We start from the raw sequence: 23627 nt of genomic DNA, 5'->3' as shown, positions 1-23627 counted from the left end.
GAGACTCAACCTGTGTGTGTGTGTGTGTGTGTGTGTATAATGTATAATATATATATATATATATATATATATATATATATATCTATATTATAAAAGCACATTAGAAGTATACAGACTAATATAAAGCCTGTGTACACATTTCATTAAATTTGGACACTTTTGACAGGTTGTAGTTGAACTTGCCCTCAGTGGTCACCACAAAGTAGGGATGGAGCATATTCGCAAGCGCATGACTGAGAATGTGCAGAAACGGCTTTGTTTTCAGTAACCCGAAAACAATGCCTTCTGCAACATCGCAGGGACAGTGTGTTAACGCTGAATAGCTGACATAAAATTTAATAAATTGATAAACAATCGTGACGATGTTGCCCAATAATATTCGGGGCAACATCGTCACTGTTGCTGAATTAGACCCCTTATATTCCAAAAAGAGAGCCTAGGAAATGTAAATTTTTTTTCAAATATGTTTTTTTTTTTATTATGACTCTAGCATGTGAACAAGAAATAATATGCAAATGTACATAATGATCCGTAACAATTCAGGATACAATACATAATATTATATTGATGTCAGTCAAATAATCAACAGTATGTTATGACACAGTTTAAGTAAGTGACTTCAAGATTGTGTTTGAGATTTCCAAAGATTTCCCCTACCATGCGGATAGTAGCTCCCCATACTACATCAATATCGGTGGGTCATTATCCACCACTTCGAAGTCAAACCATGATGTAGGAGCGAAACATTTGTGAAGTAGCTTCTTAGTATTCATTGGTAAAGTATTTACATAACTCTCCCACATTTCAAAAAATTTGCCAACTCTAGTCTCCCTCTCCAAGGTTCCATCCTGAAAATATAAAACAATTTTTCCCGAAAAAAAGAGAAGGAACTTCTGGATGAATCCACATCTGAAGAATAGTTTTCCTTGCTGCTGCGCTTATAGCTAGGAGTAGCTTCCGTCCTTCCTTAGACACCCTCTGATCATTTGGAAGCATACCCAATTTGGCCCATTCCGCAGTGAAGGGCAAGAAATTCACCAAATGATCAGTTGTAAACTTCCTAACTTTCAACCAGAAAATTCTCACTAAAGGGCATGCCCAGAGGCAATGATATATGTCTGCATGTTCTTCCTGGCATCTGTAACATCTATGCGAAGAAGAAGCTCCCATCAGGAAACTTCTATGAGGACTTATATACGTTCTATGAAATATATTCATAAATAATTCTTTATAAGAACTAGCTGGTATAAGATGACAAGATTTTTCTAACTCAGTTAGTAGTCTGTCCACTGTCGAATCTGGGAAATGGTCCAATCATCTAGGCAACCCCGTTTGGATCCCTTCATAGTCAAACTTTATTCTTAGGGAATTGTAATGTATGGATATAGCTTTAGTCGTGGGCGGAGGAATAGCCAGTAAAGGGTCCAGAGGGTTGGACCAATCTTGTACAGAGAAAGATTTAATGATTTCACTAATATAATGTTGGGCTTGATAATCTGCGAATGGATAAGATGAGAGAAAATCATATTTCTCCACCGTCTGTTGGAACGTGAGAGGTCGCTTCATATCGTCATCTATTAAGCACCCTATTGATCGAATTCCTCTTGTCACCCATAGAGTAAATGGATAAGTGGCCTGTCCTCTCTGGAACTCAGGGTTGAGCACAAAAGAAATTAATTTAGTTTTACTAGCAAATGTAAATTATTTTAATTGGAGACACCGTAGTAAAAATATTTTCCTGTAACAGAATCTGAAGGCTTTTGCAAAAAATAATGTACTAAACTGTGTTCTACCAAAAATTTGCTATTTTTTATTTTCCAGATGGAAGAGTTACCTCCTTTAAATGACAGTGGTTGTCTACTAGCAGATCGGGATCTCTTTGATAAGGATTCGGAGAGTGATGATGGCGAAGAGGAGTCCTTGGATACTATTCGTGCCAGTGTGAAAGACAAATTTAAGAGTTCTGTAAGTATTGCTGACGAGGAACAGTATATTACACATGCGGACAATAGGTTTTGACCTGAGTTTTAAAAAATGGAAATGATGTTATTTTTAATGATCCTACCAGTATTGCAAACTCCCATTTGCTGGAAGAACTTAATCAACAAACTGAACTCCAAGAGAAGAATAACTGACTATTGTAACATAAATGTTTGACTGCGTGTGCACCCAATGAACGTGAAGAGAAAAATTAGTTTAGATTACAAAAAAAATCTTGCTTGTTTTATTGGGGGACTTAGTATTGCATAAAGCAGTTTATAATGGATTGAGGAATGAACACAAGTTTCAATATTGCATGCTTTCTAGCAGGTTGCAAGACTCAACAGCCAAACCAGGCATCTTCTGTAGCTGCCACAATGATCTTGTAGATGTAATGCACATGTGAATAGGGGCCCAAATGGCCCCCATACAGTCCTTGCAGTTGAGTACTGATCAAGTATGTAGTAACTTGAAAGGGCAGGACCCTGCACCACAATGATTAAGCCCTACCATTTGAGCATAGATCCTACATGCTATTGTCCCTATAATTTATGTTTTTCCTTAAAGGACCACACAGAGTATCAATCCTATTCAAAAGCCTTGTAGTAAATAGCCTTCACCACATGGTGTGCCAGTTCACTTCCCTAGGTTGTAATAGCATAAGATTTAGAATTATTGAATAATATACTCTCGTGACGTTCAGGACTTTTCATGTGTGTCTCAGTAACACCACCATCCTAGCATATGTAATGTTTATCAGGAATGTTGCCTTTCAAGAAGTAACATTCAGCCTCCCTGAGTTCAAAACCCAATGGTGAACTGGCAGTTGTTTAGCTTAGGCTACCCATAGTGACCTGACCCTTCTGATAATACACCACCCCCTAAATACTGATCTTTCCCATCCAGACCAGTGGGGGACTTGATGGCAGCCAGGAAGTGAGGTCTGCTTGCACCTCTATTTCCCATACCTGATAATAAACAAAATTGGGAGCACCCTTTGTATGTCAGAGGGGAATCCCATCTTTTCAATGAGGGCACAACAATTTAAATGTATACCTGGTGATCACCAGGCATTAACCCCTGCACTACAGAAAAATGTTGGGGGTCAGGGATGGGGGAAGTTATATCTGCCACATTTTTTAAGGACCATTCACATCCATCCCTCCTATTGCATTGTATTCCGAGGTTTTTTGGATGTCCCACCCCATCCCCAATATTTCTTCAACGCTCACTCTTCCCCCTTCCTAAGGAATTCTTAGAGCATTTGAGAAACTTAATTTTTTTTTTTTATTTCCTTTTTACCAGCACTTATGTGATGAGGATATCCCACAATGTGAAGGACACACAAGAAAGTCTGAGAAAAAGGTTTGTTAATAAACTGCTGGTGTTTTCTTGCCCTGGTTGGTGTTGATGAACACGAGGTGTGGCTCTTAAATAAAGAAACTTATGCTATAATCTGTGTAATTATATTAAACCCATTAAAACTCTTCCTTATTTGTACTTCTCTTCTGCATCCACAAACTGCTGCATTTTTATTTTCCATTGGTCAAGGCCGTGCTGTATCAATGTGTCAGCTCCATGGTTTTCTTCTTTCCCTCAGTAACTGGGGGTTCCGTCTAATGAAGATTTGTCTTTAGGGAAAAGAAAGTCACATGGTGCTAGGTCTGCCATGTATGGAGGATGTTCTAGCACTGCAATCTGTTTATTGGCTAGAATCTGCTTCACAGCAGTGTGGACTGGTGCGTTGTCCTGATGGAGAATTAAATCCTTTCTCCTTCCACTAGGGGACACTGGGGTATAGACTGGTGATCAGTGGAGCCTTGCACATTTAATTCTTTCAATATAAGATATTGGCTCCTCCCCCTTTAGCTTTGTTTGCGGTCTCTTCTATCAAGGCTCCAACAGGCAGACTATAGGCTAGATTGTAAGGAGGACTGTTACTCGCAAGAAGATTAAGGAGAGGTGTACGCTGAGTCAGACTTAGAGGAGCTGGTATCCTTGGAGGATACTTGAGCGAAGAAGAGTATTGAGGTGCATATTTTAGCAGTGCGTCAAGTTCTTAAGATTTCAGATTCAGAGGTTGCTGACTCGCAGGATGTTTCTCTTTCAGCAAGGAAAAACGATTGGCAGTCACCTTCCCTACGTCTCCCCAGAGGTTCATGGAGAGGTTTTATTTGGACCTTAGCTAGACTATTGGATTGCCTTGGCCCATTTCTTCCTTCTACGGCGGCAGCTCCCTGTCTAACCTTTTCGGGGCTATTTTATTCCTTTCGAGCCCCTGCCTGCTTTCGGGTCAGCTCTAGGGGAGCAGCATCTGCAGCTCGAGGATGAAGACACTGCCTGCCCGGCGACCAGAGCCCAAGGTTGCTGAGAAGCCTGCGCATGACTGTCTCCTGGCCCACCTGGGGCTCCCACGGTGGGTGTGCGCCTCTTGCTTTTCAAGGAAATTTGGTTTAAGACTTGTTCAGATGTCTGGGTTTGCAATCTTGTGTCTCACCGTTATAAGATTGAGTTTGTTTTTCCTCACCCAGTTTGATTCTTTACCGCAGGTTTACCGGTTTCTCTACAGAAGCGAAGGACCTTACAACTGGCAATCCAAAAGCTTCTTCAGAGGTGATTGTTTCCGGTTCCGATAAATCCACGCACTCAGGGTTTTTATTCTAATCTTTTTGTACTTCCCAAGCCCATTTTAAATCTAAAATCATTGAATGGTTATCTAGTTCCTCACAGATTCAAGATGGAGTCCTTGCACTGGGTGATTGCAGGCCTGGAGGCAAAGGATTTTTTGGTGTCCCTCGACATCAAGGATGCTTACCTGCACATCCCAATTTGGGAACCTAATCAGGCTTTTCTCCGGTATGCGATCCAGGAATTGCATTACCAGTTCCTGGCTCTTCCCTTTGGCCTGTCATCCACCCCACGCGTATACACCAAAGTACTGGCAGTGATCGTCTCCCATCTCCGGTCACTGGAAGTGTCCATTGTGCCTTATCTGGACGATATTCTCATCAAGGCTTTGTCTGAGGACAAACTTTGGGAGCAAGTGGCACTGACAAAAAGTGCTCATTCAACAAAGATGTATTGTCGATTTCCAGATATCGAACCTGGTGCCAACCCAATGTCTTCAGTTCCTAGGCATGATTATGGACACAGTGAGACAGAGAATTTCTCTCCCGGAAGGCAAGATTCGGGGATTTCATGAACTGGTCAGATTGGTTCTCAGACCAAGGAAGGTATCCGTTCACCTGTGCATTTGTCTACTGAGGATGTTGGTGGCCTCTTTCATGGCCATTCAGTTCGGCAGGTTCCATTCCAGACGTTTTCAGTTGGACCTACTATCCCGGTTGTCCAGGTCCCATCTCCAGCTTCACAGAATGGTTTGCATGTCTCCCAACACTCGCCTGTCACTCCTCTGGTGGCTCCAATCAGCCAATCTTTCGGACCAGTCGCCGCTTTGACATCTGGAATTGGACTCTCCTAACCATGGACGCCAGCTAAACGCGACTGGTGAGTTGTGGTGCTGCACAATCAGTTTCAGGGTCCTTTGTCTTAACAGGAGACCATACTACCCATCAATTTGATGGAACTTGGGGCCATTTACAATTACCTGCTTGAGTCTGCCCCACTGCTGAAGGGTTTACCAGTCTGGTTACAGTGTGACAACACCACGGCCGTGGCCTACAAAAATCGGCAAGGGGGAACCTACAGTCGGACTGCCATGCAGGAGCCAGTTGTGTTCTAAGGTGGGCATTTTCACACGGTCGCCGTCTCTGCAGTTTTCATAGCAGGGGTAGAGAACTGGAAGGCAGTCTCTCAGATGTCAAGCCCTCCGCCCCAGAGTGAGCGTTTAATCCAGATCATGTGTTTCGGATGCTAGTCCTTCGCTGGGAGAGACCAGAAATAGATCTCATGGCCTTTCGCTGGAATCGCCAGTTTCCACGGTAATGCACCAGGACACGTGATCCAGCAGCAGAGGCAGTGGACGCTCTAGCCGTTCCGTGGCAGTACAAGCTGGTTCTTTCCTCCTTTTTCTCTGTTACCAAGGGTATTCGGTTGGCACTTTGTGGCCAGCTCGCAGAGGTGTTTAGCCATTGCAGCTTTGCTTGGCGGCCACTTGGTCCTCTGTTCATAGTTTCGTTCGTTTCTATCGCTTTGATAAGTTTTAAAGCGGTAGCGTTTTGCAGGTACCTAAGTTCTCTCCCGTCCAAGAGGGGAGCTTTGGGACAATCCCAGTGTAACACCAGTTTCCCCTAGTTGAAGGATAAAGTAGTAGGATTTTGGTACTTACCAGTAAAATCTTTCTCCGATTCTGGGGACGCTGGATGGTGTCTGCAAGTTGTTGGTTGCAGTCTGTTGTCTTTGGATCGTTCCTTCTTGGTGGTTCTTTCTCTTTTTTTTCTCTCTGTTTTTCGTCTCCACTCGGGCTTGGCTAGTCTTAACTGAGTCGGGTGGGGTATGGAGGGGGAAGAGCCAGTTTCTGATCTTGAAAGAATTTTAAAGTGCCAGGCTACACTGATCACCTATTTATACCCCTGTGTAACTCCAGGGAATCTGTATGATTTACCGCCGGACCTCTGGCCGGTGGTTCAAATCCTGACGGCGGCAGCCCGACAAGAATGACAATCCAGATCGTCCCCAGGTAAGTATTCACTAACCTAATCCCCTCCCCCTAACCTTCCCCCCCCCAGTGCCTAACCCTAATCCCCCCCCCCCCCTCTAAGTGCCTAAACCTAAGTCCCAAGGGGGTGGGTGCCTAACCCTAAGTCCCCCCGGGAGCCCTAACCGAAACCCCCCCATGGCTGTCCGCGCTCGGCCCCCACTTCAATCGGGGTGCCAGGTGCCGGTCTGCCGGCGTCTGTAAAATGACAGGCGTCTAGATTTAGACACCTGTCATTTAACCCTCGCCGGGATTAAGCAGTCAGGAAGCTGGCTGTTTGGAATGGGTACCTCGGCTTCCCGACTGCATACCAATGCCATTGTCCCCTATGGAATCTGAGAGAGAGATTTTACTGGTAAGTACCAAAATCCTATTTTCCACAACTCGGGCCTCTTTCTTATGATTCTTTCCTGCATAGTTGCTAGAACATTTTTGTAGTAATGTTGAATTATTTGGAAACTGTCAATTCGAACAATTTTTGTTCCACATTTTCTGTTACCTATACAAAATTTGAAGAAGGGAATACACAACCGCAGACAGGTTGACATCCACTGCACTTACAGTTTTTCAGTGTTTCTTTTTCTTTTGTTTCTGATGTGCATTCTTTCCGGGATGTTCATCTTCCACATCTTCACAACCATCACTAAACCTTTGGTGCTACTCAAACACGTGCACATGGCATATAATCTGCCTGTTAGCATACAGAAAATTTGGTGGGTGGTTTTGTTCAATTTAACTAAAAATTTTAAGTTGACATGTTGCTTTACTTTTGAGCTAAGCATTTGTACGATGCACGGGGAAAACTTGTTAGTTTGCTGTCTCACAGCATTCAATCTGTGAGAGAGACAAAACTTGCAAAACCGTTCTAGGACAAGGTTTCCCCAATCCTTTTTAAATTGCGCAGTATGGTTTATTTTTTACAAGTAGAGTCTCAATATTTAATAGCTACACCTCCTATTCATAGATGACTGTAGGGAGAACAATATTTAAACTGCAACAAAATAGGCTCCTTTTGCTTACACCCATTTTCATGTACCCCAAATTTGATGGGACTAGTTGGTTTTTTTTTTTAAATGTTGTTAAATACTATTCAACACTTTGTTAAAGATGCATTAAAGCACCTGTAGAGACCGTTTAAAAATCCCAAATACCTTTAGCAGGGCTTTTCAGGGGTACCCATAGTGATCCCCCATGTTAGTGCATCTTTTGGGGGGTTACAGGCTGATTTCCCCAAAAGTGACAGGACTTTTCGCTATTTACCTTTCCGCCGGGTCCTGTCTTCGCCGATTTCAAATTGAATACGGGGATACGCGGGCAAGCGCCCGATACTTTATCCCCAAGCTCCGATGACATGACATTGCTGGACTTTTCGCCTCTAAGTGAATATGGCCCCATGTCACACAGTAATTGAATTGGTCACCTTTCAGGCTTCTCTGAAAAAAATGTACCTTCAATTTCTACTTGTAAATATTATCAAGGATGCATTATATACTTTTTTTCACCAGTTTCCTTTGGATCAACCGAAGTCTTGGTCATTTAAGTCTCTATCAAAATTTTCTTCATTCTATCTTTTTAGATGTTTATTTGTGTGGGACTAGCCAAAATGATCTAGCTGTTGCAAGGTGCAAAATCATGAAGGTTCTAAACCCATATTTTTTTATTATAAGTTGAGGGTGAAGTTGCAGAAGAGTCCTATACAGAGGAATATTGAGGAGGATTCTTCTATGAAACAGGGCATTGAGAGTACGATTTACAGCTCTTGGTAAAACCTCAGTCCAAGTAGCTTATATCCTGTCACCAGAGGTTGTCATTATCAAAAGAAAGCAGAGAACAATTGTTTCTGTCCTCCTTTCTGGTTTATTGACTTAGAGAAATATTTAACTGTCTGTCAGACTGTCTAAAATGTACCCAATGGGCCCTATACATCTTCCGGCCGATTCATCGACTTCCCCATCGGACTGGAACCGCTGGTCCGAGACTGTCGATCCAGGAAATTCTGGGATATTCTAAAATCCCAGATTTGCAGATCACGATAATATTTTGTTTATGATCTGCAAATCTGTGACATCTTACATGTTTGATTTCACTAATACACCAGTGCCTGGGGAACAGTGAATTGGCCCAATACATCTCTGAATTATGGCAGCCTTTTGGCTATTGCTTATCTCTCTTCAGTAGAAGATGGAGAAAAGTGGTAGGCCCCTCCTAATCTGGATGCGCCTATTGATTTTTCTAAGATCACAAACATTCCAATTTTAAACTTTGTTTCATTAATGAATGGTTCACATAAGAAATGCAACACTATTCCAAACAAATGTTTTAATTGTAGCAGGTACTTAGGCTAGGTACACACCTGAAGGATTTTACTCTCAATACATGATTTTCTTAGAGTTGAAACGATCTTGGTAATATCTGATTTCCAATGTACTCACTACCCAAGTATTTGTTCCAGTTTGAATATGTCCTAAAGTTCATCAAAGGTGACTTTTTTTAAATTAACATGTTGGGTAGAATATTATGTATACAGTGCAAAATGTGCATGATGATTGCTCCTAGTTTCTGAAAGTGTTATGCAGCAGGCCAGAGCAGTTCTGACAGGTTTTATAAATGACAATTGGCGCTGGGCGTTGTGTACACATTGTGTAATATTTGGACCTAGCAGTCAAAAATATCGTCCATTTGTCCCGATTATTGCATAGCTTGTACCTAGCTTTAGACCTATACTGAATGACTTGTTGGATTACCAGAATAGTCGTCTGAAGCTATTCATGTGGGCAGATAAAAATTCATCATCACCTTGTTCAAGGACTTTGGACATGTCGGGAATGAATGTTATAAACCATGGTACTGGAAATGCATTGTCATTTAATGCTTTTGTAAAGGCTCAATCTCTTTAAAGGGAAAGAACAATAAAAATGAATTCCAGTTAAAAACATTCCAGGTGATGAAGGAGGTAAAAAGAAAACAATACATTATAAAAGCGCAACAGAATATACCTTCACAATATAAATGACCATCAATTAATTAATAAATGCAATAGACTGAGAAAAATGTTTCAATAATATCTTGTGTCTTTCATGAGTAGATTACTGGGATGCAAACTTAATCAGCAAAAACACTACTCTTCAGCCCAAATATACTCTTCAGGGAACAGTCAGTTCATTCAAATGGTTTGCGCCAAATTGTCCCGATGTGGAGTAAACCTGATATGGCCTATATGTTAACCCACAATTGAAACTATTGTGTGAGCACCATAGATTAAAAAGCAGTACTAATAGATGCCAGTTATACTTGGAACTTTCATTTAGTTTACCCTTTACCCCACCACTCCCTCCAATTCAAATCTTTCCAAGAGTACTCAAAAGGTAAAGATAGAAGATGTACAACTTTCATTAGTGCCATGGCTACTAAAGTCATAATATTGAAAACTTATGACCTGGCAGATTGTTCATTAATAAACTAAAGCTTACATGAATTCCATTTGCTCGAAGCGTTTCAGAATTGTGAGCTCTTTCTTGCAGATTCACCTATGTTGTTTTTCCTAACAATTGATTAGTTTTGCCAATGAAGCTGCCTTTTCATCACAAAGTTAAACATAAATATAGTCTTAAAGGTCTCTGACAACATCCAGTAAACTCCTGTTGCAGAGCGCTTACATTTTTTTTTTAATAGAATTTGTGTTCTGTTGGATCGATAATCTGTGTCCTGCATGATGCTCTATAAAGGGGGTTGGTCAGCAATAAAACTATTGGCATATGCTAATTCTGCAAACATACATCGGTGCAGGCCCTCTTGTTCCATAAAATGTGACTTTACGGTGCGATATGGGATCTCTGTAGAGCAGCTATGCTGAGCTGTTACCTGCTTATCTGTCCAAATTTTCATTAACTTGTATGTTCAATGTTTTTGTCCTTCCAGGGATACAGCCTTTTCAATTGGTATCTCCCAATTGTTTGTGTACCCCAAAGTATGCCAGAGAAAACAGCAGTATTGCACTAAAATTAAATCCTTTTCTTGTCCATTGTGGCACTATGGACACCCATTATACATGAAGCTCTGTTGGTATTCTTGTTGGTATCTTGCTGCTTTTTGTTTTTTTCCCCTCTATGGTTCCTCGGTCTTTGGTTCTGTTAGTCAAGCAACTGAAGGTTCTATGGCTGGGGGATATAGAGGGGAAGAGCTTCAGCACTAGACTATTTTTAAAAACGATTTGCCGATTTCCGGATTGGAACGACAGATTGTTAGTCGTCTGTCGCATCTTCAGATTTGCTGTACATGCTGCTCATTCTGCAGATCTGACTGACAACCCCATGTATTTGGATGTGGCGGGTAACAAAATTGTGCTGTCGTTCACCAGATCATGTAGTGTGTACGGACCGCACGATATATCGTTCCGTCGCATCTGCCGTCGACTGGGTACACAGGTTGTCTTGTAAGTGGCAACAACGTGATGTGTAAAAGCCTGTGGCGCTAGCCCAGTGAATTTGGTAATGAGGATGGAAAAAAAATCAATAAATAGATAAAAACTGATTACTTTCTCTCGAGTGTCAGTTTTTGTCATATTCCAAATACATAAAATAGAGAAAAGCTACAGAACATAGCATAATCCTGCATATAATTAAAGGTAACAATTTATTAGGTCCGCATTGACCATACATTTAAAACAATCATCAGATAAAACGTTGAACACAAAATTAGCATATAAATGCATAAGTTAATAAGGCAGCAAAAATGAGGCTAGAGGCATGCGCACCAGATGGTGGCAGAGATTCAGTGGTCTATTTACTGAGTAGTGTTAGGAGACAGAGTGAAAAGTGATAAGGTGCCAGCCAATCACCTCCCAACTGTCATTTATCAAACACAGCCTGTGAGATGGCAGTTAGGAGCGGATTGGCTAGCACCTTATCACTTTTCACTCTCTCTCCTAACACTGCTTAGTAAATAGACCCCTCAGCGTTGGAATGCACTGCAGACCATCTGTATTTGCCCACAGTTTATCACAAGCAGCATTGGTAGCAGGTATAGGGTTCCTTGTTTGTAGCCACAATCTGCAGTCCTTAATGCATTTCTAGCATCTAGTGCTCTTCCTCAGAAGGTTGGTGCAGACTGGGGTAAATATCCAGGGTTTAAATACCCTAATGGGGGAAGTTCCTAGTGTCTTCGTTCTGAATGGTCCGCAACCTGAAGTGACGCAGACCGCCACTTCCGGTTCTCGGCTAGCAGCGAGTTCCGGGTCTTTTAGAGGCTTCAAAGCCTCTGCGTCCCTGGATGAAGCATCCTGTCTCCCTGGACTTTATAGCACCTGCTCAGGCAGTGTTGGTGGGCTGTGCAGCCTAATTATTGAGACCGGAAGTAGGTATCCGCGTGTACTTCTGGTTTTGCTGAGAAACCTGAAGTGGTCATACTGGAACAATTCCAAGCTGTACTGTATACTTGTCCCCAACTCCTCCAAACCAGGTTCCACATGAATAAGAAGATTGGAAAAAGGGCAATACTGGGTAATATATCATATATGAAGCAGTGGATACTTAGGGGTGTGTGTATGTATGTATGTGTGTGTGTGTGTGTGTGTATATATATATATATATATGTATGTGTGTGTATATATATATATATATATATATATGTGTGTGTATATATATATGTATGTGTGTGTGTATATATATATATATATATATATAACAAAATATAAAATGGGATCTGTGGTATGACCATAAGAATTAGATCCAAGCCTCTAAAAAATTACATTCTCTCATAAATAAATAGGTCATCTTGCGTGTACCCAGCTTTAGACTTTTTTTCTTTAATGTGTCCTAGCTCCACCCCCTGCCCCCCCCCCCCCCCCCCCTATACCCCATTGTTCTAGTTTCTCCAATGTATTATAAGGGAAATGTTTACCTTCAGTACAAAAATCATGTTGCCACTTTAGCTAAAAATTTTATTTGCTTTTTATCCATATCTGAAATGCAAAACTGAGCACTTCACTATTGTCAATACTGTCTACATCTATGCTGCTACACGCAGATGTGTACCTACTCTTTTATCCTATTGTACAAGTTGTGAGGTGAACAAGGTTGCAAATTGTCTCCGTTTGATTTCTCTGCATTGTGTACCTGATGATGTTTCTTGTTGAAGGAGAGAAAAGCAGCACGATTGGGCAAAGAAGCCATAAAGCAGTTACACAGTGAAACACAAAGGCTGCTGCGAGGTGAGCTTGTAGTCGGTCTTGTGCTACCTGTACAGAACTCTTGCTTTAGTATTTCCCAAAAAAGCATATTCTCCAATATGTTGTAATTCTGCAATGATTTTCTCCATCTTAGAGTCTGCTGTATCTCTACCATATCACTTACCTGAACCCAAAACTATCCATGACTTTTTCAAGCGACGGTCAAGACCAATTTGTCAAGGAAATGCAATGCAACTTATTAAGTAAGCATGGTGTAAATGTGAGTGTGACATAATACTGGTGTTTGAACAGCTACCAGGTTTGGGTTTAGAAGATAATGGGATGCTACAGCCCAACGTTCTGATGATTTTTTCAGGCGCCATTCCGATGGTGGATTCAATTATGCGCAAGGTCACGTAGTGTTGCACAATATGCTTCTGCACACTTTCCCAGCACAGGCTCATGTTTGCGGGATGAGCCACTGTTAATGTTGGTTAGTACAATAAACATTCTGAGGGGAAACTTTGTACAAGCCTACAAATGGACCTAGGGCCTGATCCAGATCTTCACGCAAATGCCATCGCAGCTGCGATTTCTCATGGACCGCAATTGCGAAAATATGGTAATGGCCCACTCTACATCCAGGGCTAAGACGTCCTCTGAAAGGAGGTTACGCACGAAATGGAAACATCGAACGCAGATCTGCCGGCCATCAGCATTCTGAGTATAAATCGATTAGTATTGAACCTGTGCTCACTCTAGTGGTCTAAATGTGATGGCTGCTGGCACTATGGAGTTAATCCCAAATGCCTATATCAATAACCTCAATTACATATAAATGCTTGCGCTTCAGGGTAGTAGTAGATAAATGAAAACCCCTGATGGATTAGGTGAATGGTCACAGTATTCATAAATGAGTAGCCTAAGCTGGGAAAAAAATAATGTATTTATTATGAATGACTAGGATGTAGGGTAGTCACAGTGCTCCCTATTAATAATTCAGGATAAACCACTAAGTGGTATGTAGGTAATTTAGACCTTGTACAGCCTTTGTCCCTCTAAAATAAACTGGGGTGCCTCAGGTTGATGGGTCCAGAATCAAATCAAATTTATTTATGGTCAATGTAATGTAAATATGTGGACAAACATAAGCACAAACCTACCCACCACCACATAACTGAGCCTAAGGAAGCACAATTTACTTAACTTTACTATATTCTTTAATGAATTTCTCAATAACAAATTTTTTACTTGGAGGTGCCGCGAAAACAATGCTGATACTCTGGGGTGCCGTGATTCAAAAAAGCTTGGGAACCACTGCAATAGGCCATAACCTTTTTAGGTCACTAATACAAATACTGTTTTTAAATAGCATTTTAAATGTAAGTATTTGTATGTTTTGCTCAAAATGGCAGATAACTTAAACTAATAATTTTGGCTAAATGAAATCTCTCAACCAGAGCCACCATTTAATTACGATTACGACTGTGTATGTAAATAATGTGGTACCTACTTAGACTGCTGCCCATTCAGGTAAGGCATTAATAATACACCTCATTGTATCTATGTAAGTTTGAATTACGTGGCATGGCTTGGCTGTTGAGAGGAGTTTGCTATTCCGCTTGTTAGGTTTACTGAAGCCAATGAATAACATTGGATGATTTGTTAACTGTTCCTTTGAAATTCACACTTTGGGTTCTATTCATGTACAAATTTAAGTTACTACTGCATGTCACTATATATTGCATCCATTCAGGAAAACTTACCTCATTGGCGACGTCCTCCGATAAGCAGTACCTCTGCGATACCGCCAAGCAGCACAGAGACTAAAATATTTAGCAATGACTTAAATGTCTTCAGACTGCACATGTGACAGCAGTGGCCTGCCAACGTCTGCTCACATCACAGGGCGGAGGCTGAGCACAAGGGGGAGGGAGCTATAGAGGAGCAGGAGCAGTAAACTTCACTGCTCCTCTCCTACCAGCGAGTTAACTTTTCAGTGCATTTTGTCATCTCCTGATAGTGAAATTAAACTGCGAAGCGAAAACAATACATTTCAGTTCTTCTCTGAATCGCTCTCCCCATATAATTTTTACTCTGATCTGGAACAATGCTGGACAAATCTTAGATTACTTCACATAAACACCTTCACTGAATAGGGCGAAGAGATGGAAAAGCCATGTTATCAGTGAAACAGGGCTTTTTCACTTTACAAATAGAATCCTTTATAGAAGGGCTCTAGATGACTTTTCATTATCATTTTCAAATATTTATTTGTAGATCTTCAAAGTACCATCTGTTCAACACAGAAGACTGTATTGAGACTGCAGCAAAATCCACAGAGCATACAGCTTGTGACTCTGTTTCAACACCAGAATGTAAAACCAATTTAGAAGTTTGTCTCCAGAACACCCAGGTTACACGGTCTGCTGCACTGAATGAATCTGTGGCAGAGACCACTGCTAATGGAGAATGTCAGCCTGCTAATTCCGAGCACGAAGTAAACCACGCTTGCAATCCAGAATATACATCTGAGCCTTCCTCTGAAGTGTGCTCAAGTCTGACCGGTTCCCTTCAGGAAAGTGAAAAAAGCGTTCAAAAAATGACTGATGAAATGCCGCTGGATATCCCTGAGTCAAAACCCAAGGGTGCAACCTCTGAGCATAGTCAGCCCAGTGGGGAGAGCTGTACAAATTCTGCTGTTTCACAAGCAAAGCCCAAGTTGTCAAAACGAGAAAAGCTGCTTGCCCTAGGAGTCAACCTGTCTATAAAACCTCGCCTCTGTCCAGATGATGGTTCTTTTGTTAACTTGGAAGAGCCAAAACCAAATAAAGGTATTTTTATTTTTTATGGTATTTGCTTTACACACTACTCTATATTTCTGTATTTAACACCATATATAATTTCATAGAAGTATATATTATAGTCAACATTGTGTAACTCGCTCAGGGAAATATTCTGTTTTTTGTTTTTTAAATGTATACAAGCATGGGCATTGGGCTTTGTCTACATTAAGGCTGCTCTTTCTGTGGTTAATGTATGCTATTGGGTAGCTGAGACAACACTTTAGTGTTCAATCTAGGTCCTGTGCGGGGCAGGGCTCTGGACCATGGGCACCACCTTTTCATCACTTTTGGGGGCGTGTCCAGCACTTACGGTTCCTTGGGAACTAGTTTTAAAAGCCTTACAACACTTTTCATTAGGAGTGTTGTCGTTCTTAAATGGAAGACCACTTTTCTTTACACTGTTGTATTGTACACTTCTATACTTTTATCGTCTCTCTGATAGAAAAGGGCAATTACAGATTGTGCATTACAACAGTCTATTGAACCTTTTGTCAGTGTAGATTCACTTAATAGAGGGCAGATCTTGCAGCATGGGAGCAAATGGCAAGTTTTTGAATACAGGGCATGCACAAAAGCGGATGGATTTATTTTTGTCTATATCCATACTATTGAGTCGGATGGAGCTTAGGCGGATCGGTCTTTCTGTGAAATGGAACGTTTCGGGGGTGAAAACTGGGTGGTGACAATGAAATCGTACGGAATTACCCTGACTTATGGGAGTGTATCAAATGCTTTGTGCGATTCTGTGTTGTGTATGGGGAAGGGAAGTCTGTTTTTGACAAATCTTACGCCTATCACGGGGCTGATGCAAGTGCAGATATGAATAACTATTGCGACTGATGTAAAACCAGTGGGCGGCACTGGTTTCCACTTGCACGAACACCCACATTATTTGAACTAGGGGTGAGCGGGTTCGGTTTTACTCGGTTCTTATCGCCACTTTACTGCAAATTTGGCTCGATTTTTATTCGCTATCCAAAACACATGTTCGGCGATAGCCAATAAAAAGATCCGGGTAAAACCGAACCCGCTCACCCCTAATTTGAACAGATACTTGCATTAGCATAAAGTAGTAAATCTAGCTTTCGCAAGATATTTTAGAGCCTGTCTACTCTGAAACCTTCCAGCTGCTTAAATTCCACACTCAGTTCTGTGGGGATTGAGAACATGAGGAAGGTGAATTGCTGGCATACTCTGAATAATTACTTTTTTTCTTTTAAAAAAGGTTTTTTGTTTTGACATCGTAACACTGAACTTGATCCTTTTTCTGTTTTGAATAAGAAATTGAAGCTCTCAAGGAGCGATTCCTGAAACACGGTTTGCATAAAACGAAGGCTGTGACTGAGAGAAAAGTTATTGTTAATATTATTCGAAAAGAGACCACCGCTGATGGTAATGAGGAACTAAAAGCAGATGTTGTACCAGTCACTATTGATGTAGAAAACTTTGACGAGGCAGTTCATGGCAAGCCTGGTAATATGAACCATTTATACACATTCATGGTCACATGTTCTTATGAACTCCATCAATGGCAAAATGTCTGTTTTCCAGGTGAGAAACTGCAAGTATTGAAGGCAAAACTGCAAGTAGCAATGATGCAGGAACGCATTAAAGTGCGTCAAAGGCGCCAAGCCATTTATGATTTAGACAATGAGGATGGTTATGAAGAGGAAGAGGAGGAGGAGGAAGATATGACGGAGTCAGATGACGATGAGGATAATACAGAGGTAATTCTAGAAGTAGAACTACATGTATACTGCTAACCCTAGAAACCTGTTTCTTAAATGGTCATTTAAATATTACTTTCCTGATGTTTTCTATGTCCCCTTTAAGTGTTAAAATATATCTTAGGAGACTCTTGGCAGTATATAGGTGTGGTAGAAGTCTAGGAATTCCGGCAGCCGCAATACTAACAGCCGGCTTCCCGATGCCTATCATTACCTCCACGCCGGGAAACCAGCACATGGCATCCCGATCGAAGGGATGCCGCGAGCGGACAGGCGCGGTGCGGGGGGAGGGATAGGGATAGGTTTAGGGCTCCCGGGGGGGACTTATGGTTATGCATCCCCCGGGAGGGTTGGGCTAGGGGAAGGGGGGGGGGGGTTAGGGTCAGGCACCCCCCCCCCAGGAGACTTATGTTTAGGCAGCGGGGAAGGGGGGGTTAGGTTTTAGGCACTTAGTGGGGGGATTAGGGTTAGGCACCCCTAAGGGGGGGTGGAGATAGGTTAGGTTAGTTAGAACTTGCCTGGGAACGTTCAGGATTTCCAGCGCTGCCGGGATTCGAACTTGCGGCCGGCTGTATTACATGCTGATTCAATAGGTGCTAGTGCAGAAATACCGGTGCTTATCCCAGATAAGTTATGAAAATACATAATACTGTAAAATTAATAATTGACGATTGTATGTATGTGTGTATAATATATATATATATATATATATATATAGTGTGTGTATGTATATATGTGTGTGTGTGTATATATCTATATATATATATATATATAATCTATCTATCTCAATCTTTTTTTTTTTTTTATATATATATATATAATAGATTTTTTTTTTTTTGTGTACTCCATAGTCTTTGGTTTATGATCTAGTTGAACATGGTAATAAGAATGATCAGCCTGAAGAAGAGTTAAAGGAAAGTGGTATAAATGAAGTAACAATTTCTGTGCCAAGACCAATGGCTACGGAGTCCACTTTGATGTTGTTCAAAGACAGTTCTACAAAGATGGGGTAAGTTATCCTGGGATTTGTCTTAATGAACCACAGGGCTCAAAATCTTAACCACTGTGAATATATATTGTAACATTGTATACTAACTTGTTATAGTAGGCTCATACTCTGTGATAGCACGGCTAGGAAATTTGAGGTCACCCTTAACTCTTAACAGTCCTTGGGGATTCCCTTAGACCCAGCTTGCATCAGTAAGGCTGTGGGGCGGTGGTCTTGTTCTGCAGACCAGATTTTTTGCAGCTAGTGAAGAATATCCCTGAGGCCTCGGATCATCTGGGGTAAGCTACCATTGACATGGGACGACTTGGTGCTAGAATTTCTTGGCATCCTGGAGTTCCTTCTGGTTTCTGGGTTGATTGTTTGGTCCCAAACTGGTTAAAATGGTTTCCCAGGTTACATGCGGAGGTGTTGTGGTGTTTGTTTTTCTTTTCTTTATTATATCCTTCATCATTGCCCCAGGTTCCTCTGTTTCTACAGGACTATAAGGAGTCATATCTCCAGGTGGGCAGAATCACGTTACTAGTTGGCTAGCTCTTAATCCCTCTGATAGTGACATTCAGGTGGCCCAGCCTGGGTACTCTTGTGGTGAGAAGCTGTCTGCTTCTCTTCCAGGGCCAGTAGTTTTCACCACAGATACCAAGTGAGTCTTTTCAGTCGAGGGTACAGTATAGAACTCATGAAGTCCCCCTCGTAGGCACTATTTAACATCAGGTCTTCCCAAAGGTTATGCAGAACATTTTGCCCTGAGGAAAAACATTCTGTGCTTCCTATGCCAATTCAGTCCCAGAACAGCTGAAATGTTTGCTTTCTAATCAAATCTCTTTGGTTCAGAAACCGGTTTGTTCCTTCCGACACATTCTTAACATGAAATCCCTAAATGTCATTTTGAGGCTGTACAGATTCACAATGAAGTTTTACGGACAGTCATCAACAGTATGGAACAGGACTAGTTCATGGTGTTCATGGACTTCAGTGACAAATACATGCATGTTCCAGTCTGAGGGGTAAACTTATTAAAGTGAGTGTTTGTTTTTAGAAGTGATGTTACCCATAGCAACCAATCAAGTTCTAGTTATTCTCTTCAAGAAGGTGCTAGTTAAAAGTTAAGTAGAGGGAAAGAAAATAATGTCCTATATTGGCGCACAAGAGAGTACTATAATGTGAATAAAATATAACCTTTATAAATATTATTTAAGACCTTATTGTAGTGAAATATCAATAAAATCAAATGATCGAAACAGACTGTGACCAAAGTTGGAAGAGTGTGAATAAAATAAATAAGCTGACACTTAGGGCAACTGTTAATCCTATTTATAAATAGTTACATTTTGTTCAGAGTATTCATGCCTCTTATAATTCATATGACTGTTCAAAATTACTATCAGGGACACTACTTTGTCCTATAGATAAATTAATACACTAATCCTATAGATAAATTAATACATTAATACAATGTCAAGGCTCTTGACAAAACCTTTTAGTGAAACGTACGTCGGCGCTCTGAAAAGCTGACCTTGGGCACTGTTCCTATATATGACTGTCAAAATATAAATGTTATGTGAACTACACTGCCAATGTTAGATGCGATATTGAGTTACCAAATGTACCTGAGACGCGGCTACAGCACACTCTGGTCCATGAGTTAAGTCTCATACCAGCAGTACTAATATGCTGATCACGAGTGCAACCCTATACTAGGGCACAGTTTAGGAGACAAAATACTAATCTTGGACACTCTTTTATGAATGAGTGTCAGGAGGACTATATTAATATTAAGGAGGATACTGAGACGTGGTTACAGTATGCTCGGGATCACGTGCATTTAGATTGTTATCCGCAGCGGCAACAGAATGCAAGCATAGTTCTACATAGGGGTACGGCTCGACGGGTTGATTCAAACACAGGTCTATATTATACAGCGCCGTGTTTGTGGTCAACAATATACAGATGCAGTTTACAGATTGACATCACTCAAAACATATTTTTATTGTTAACATTTATTAACAGTTTAATGAAGTTCTATATTCAACTTTGAGTCTGTCGTACAAACTACAGACTGAATAGTAATGAAATTATTTCCTCGTTACCTCATCAATATGTATATGGATATGATTGTGCAATGAGGTAGGAGAATTTGAGCATTTTTCAGGAAGATAGTAATATAGCAAACGATGTCCCAGGAAAGGGATAACAGGACGAGTCTATAAACTATATGTATTAACATTTAAATCAATAGAAGTGCTACAAATAATAGATGATCTGAATGGACACATATATTGAATGATTATTTAATTGGCACCTTCATGTAATGGCCAAGGGGAAGCTCCACATTAAACGAGTACATCAGTGGAACCTCAAGTTGTTGTACCCTTATATATGTATATATAGACACTTTGCTAATTATAAATTATTTTAGGTTTAATAGGAGGGATTGACAACATTTCCCTCACTAGAATTGGTCTGCCGGTGATTAATAACACTTGTTTCAATACTAAAAGTTAATACGGTATCTCTCCTACTAATATTGACACAAAGTCCGAAGCGTGCAAACCATACAACTTAAGCAGACTTATTTAGTCTGGTTTCTCCTTTATTATGATCTATAATGCCATGTGGTAAAGGTTATAATGTATTGATTAAGGTGATGTTGTGACTAGTATATTTTCAAATATTTATTTAACATTCGGGCAGTGACAACTATATGATATATGAACACAGTGTAAGTGTATTAATTTATCTATAGGACAAAGTAGTGTCCCTGATAGTAATTTTGAACAGTCGTATGAATTATAAGAGGCATGAATACACTAAACAAAATGTAACTATTTATAAATAGGATTAACAGTTGCCCTAAGTGTCAGCTTATTTATTTTATTCACACTCTTCCAACTTTGGTCACAATTCTGTTTCTATCATTTGATTTTATTGATATTTCACCACAATAAGGTCTTAAATAATATTACTAAAGGTTATATTTTATTCACATTCCAGTACTGTTGTGCGCCAATATAGGACATTCTTTTCTTTCCCTCTTGTGGAATTTGTTAGAATTTTGCTACTGTTCTTGGCAGCACCCCCAATATAATACTTAATTTGATAGTTTTATTATTTGATGGGGTTTATGGTTATTTAAGCTAGTGCAGTGGTATTTCCTTTTCCCCTTTCCTTGACTAAAAGTTAAGTAGAATCTGGTTGCTATAGGCAACATCTCCACTTTTCTACTTCAGGGTCCATAGGGTATCCACAGGATACCTTGGGGTATAGGTGTGACGTCAGTCATCGGGCACCATAGAGTTAAGCTTTCAGCCTCCCAGGATGCACTAGGGTCCCCCTCCTATACCCCGCCCCCGAGCCAAGGCACCTCAGTTTAGTTTGGTGCCCGGCCGGAGTCGGGTGCACCTGTTGGAGTGGGGGCTAAGAAGAGCCCCTGAAGCTTTTCTGCATGCAGCTGTGGCTGCACATCTGGTTGTACAGCATTGGCAGTCAGTCCTGACGTCCATGCTGTCTTCCTTACACTCCCGCCGGTACCAGAACGCCGGTACCGATCCGGGGATGCTGGTGAGCATCTGGGGTCACAGCTAGCGGTGACCCCAGATTTTCCGGACCATGGCCGGATCCAAGGGGGACAGCAAGGTAAGCAGCAGGGTCCCGCGGTGGGACCCCGCTGTTACATGGTCCAGAGTCCCCAGGCAGGGGGCTCCCTGGGGACTGGCTGCAGCGTGGAGCCAGGTAAGAACCTGCGCTTCCACTACCCCCCTGGGACAGCGGACCGCAGCAGAGCGGTAGCGCTGCGGCGTCCCAGGGGTTAAATGCATGCCAGGGGAGCGCGCCTTCCCTGTCTCACAGCCGGCGCCTCCCCCACTGCACACAGCCCTCCTCCCCCAGGCCAGCCTCCTCTCTGCTCCTCGGCGGCCATCTTCCTGAACGCATGGTGAACGCTGCTGGATGCCTGGAAGGAAGCCTCTTGGTCTGGGTCCCCCCGCATACCTCTCCTCCGCTTGTGGTCAGGTCTGTGTATGCAGCGCTGTGTCCTACCAGACCCTGTGTCTGCGTAGTTGAGTGATCAGCGCTGGTTAGAGCAGGAATTGATTTTCTTTGCATTGTATGTGACTGTGCTAGCGCTGCTGCCTGTATCTTCTATTCTGACTGTCAGCTTTATTACTGTCCCTGATCTTTATGCTAAGCCCTTGCGGTGCGGTGCTGCAGGGTGGTCTCTCACCTCTTTAAAATACAATTGGTGAGAGGGGTCACATACTTAGTACCATCATGTCTGAAAGTGATTTTCCTCTCCGGCTACAGTGTGCTACATGTAAAGTACCTTTAGCGGAGGGGGAGGGTAACGCGGAGGGCTTCTGCCGGCAGTGTTTGTCGATGGCGCGGCCTATTACGGTTTGCAGCACCGGTACAGGAGCCGCCCTGGGCTTGTTTCGCTCAGGCGCTTACAACCTTAGTGGGCCAGTTAGCTCCGCAGCCCGCGTTTACACAGATGGGTTTGTCCCAGCAGTCAGTGGTGTCGTCACCCATGCAGGGTTTCCCAAGACAATTGGTGGTACCCCGCAGTCTCCCTATTTCCCCTCTCCCGGTTTCTCAGGAGCCGGCGTGGGTTAACTCCCTGACGAGTTCGGTACAGCACTTGTCGGATGTGTTGCAGGGGGAGACTGTGATGTGGCCACATAAACGCCCGGTGGCGTCTCTGTCTGCTCCTTATGAGGATGACGAAGGGACGTCTGATGATGGGGAGATTCTGGATCCTTACGATCAGGAACCTCTCCATACTAAGGACGCTGACGCTAGGTCCAAGGTATATTTCTACTTCAGGGTCCATAGGGTATCCACAGGATACTTTGGGGTATAGGTGTGACGTCAGTCATCGGGCACCAAAGAGTTAAGCTTTCAGCCTCCCAGGATGCACTAGGTCCCCCTCCTATACCCTGCCCCCGAGCCAAGGCATCTCAGTTTCGTTTGGTGCCCGGCCGGAGTCGGAGGCACCTGCTAGAGGGGGGCTTAGAAGAGCCCCTGAAGCTTTTTTCTTCATGCAGCTGTGGCTGCACATCTGGATGAACAGCATGGACAGTCAGTCCTGACGTCCATGCTGTCTTCCCTACACCCCGCCGGTACCAGAACGCCGGTACTGATCCGGGGATGCTGGTGGGCGTCTGGGGTCACAGCTAGCGGTGACCCCAGATGTTCCGGACCATGGCCGGATTCAAGGGGGACAGAGGTAAGCAGCGGGGTCCCGCGG

General features: G+C 42.2%; 1 protein-coding gene across 1 annotated transcript in view; it reads left to right on the top strand.

Moving 5' to 3' along the window:
• CLSPN (claspin) overlaps window positions 1-23627 on the top strand; it is a 169529-nt gene that overhangs the window by 26542 nt on the left and 119360 nt on the right. The window contains exons 4-11 of the mRNA XM_088460613.1: window positions 1822-1965; window positions 3286-3345; window positions 12773-12845; window positions 12958-13066; window positions 15084-15637; window positions 16931-17122; window positions 17201-17376; window positions 18228-18385. Coding sequence (XP_088316739.1) covers window positions 1822-1965; window positions 3286-3345; window positions 12773-12845; window positions 12958-13066; window positions 15084-15637; window positions 16931-17122; window positions 17201-17376; window positions 18228-18385 — 1466 coding nt within the window. The remainder of the gene's footprint in view (window positions 1-1821; window positions 1966-3285; window positions 3346-12772; window positions 12846-12957; window positions 13067-15083; window positions 15638-16930; window positions 17123-17200; window positions 17377-18227; window positions 18386-23627) is intronic.

Source organism: Taudactylus pleione, unplaced genomic scaffold (genome assembly GCF_031769625.1).
Source record: "Taudactylus pleione unplaced genomic scaffold, aTauple2 ptg000007l, whole genome shotgun sequence".
Taxonomy (NCBI): Eukaryota; Metazoa; Chordata; class Amphibia; order Anura; family Myobatrachidae; genus Taudactylus; species Taudactylus pleione.
Note: the sequence above shows the minus strand (reverse complement) of the source record. Positions and strands in the feature narration are given on the sequence as shown.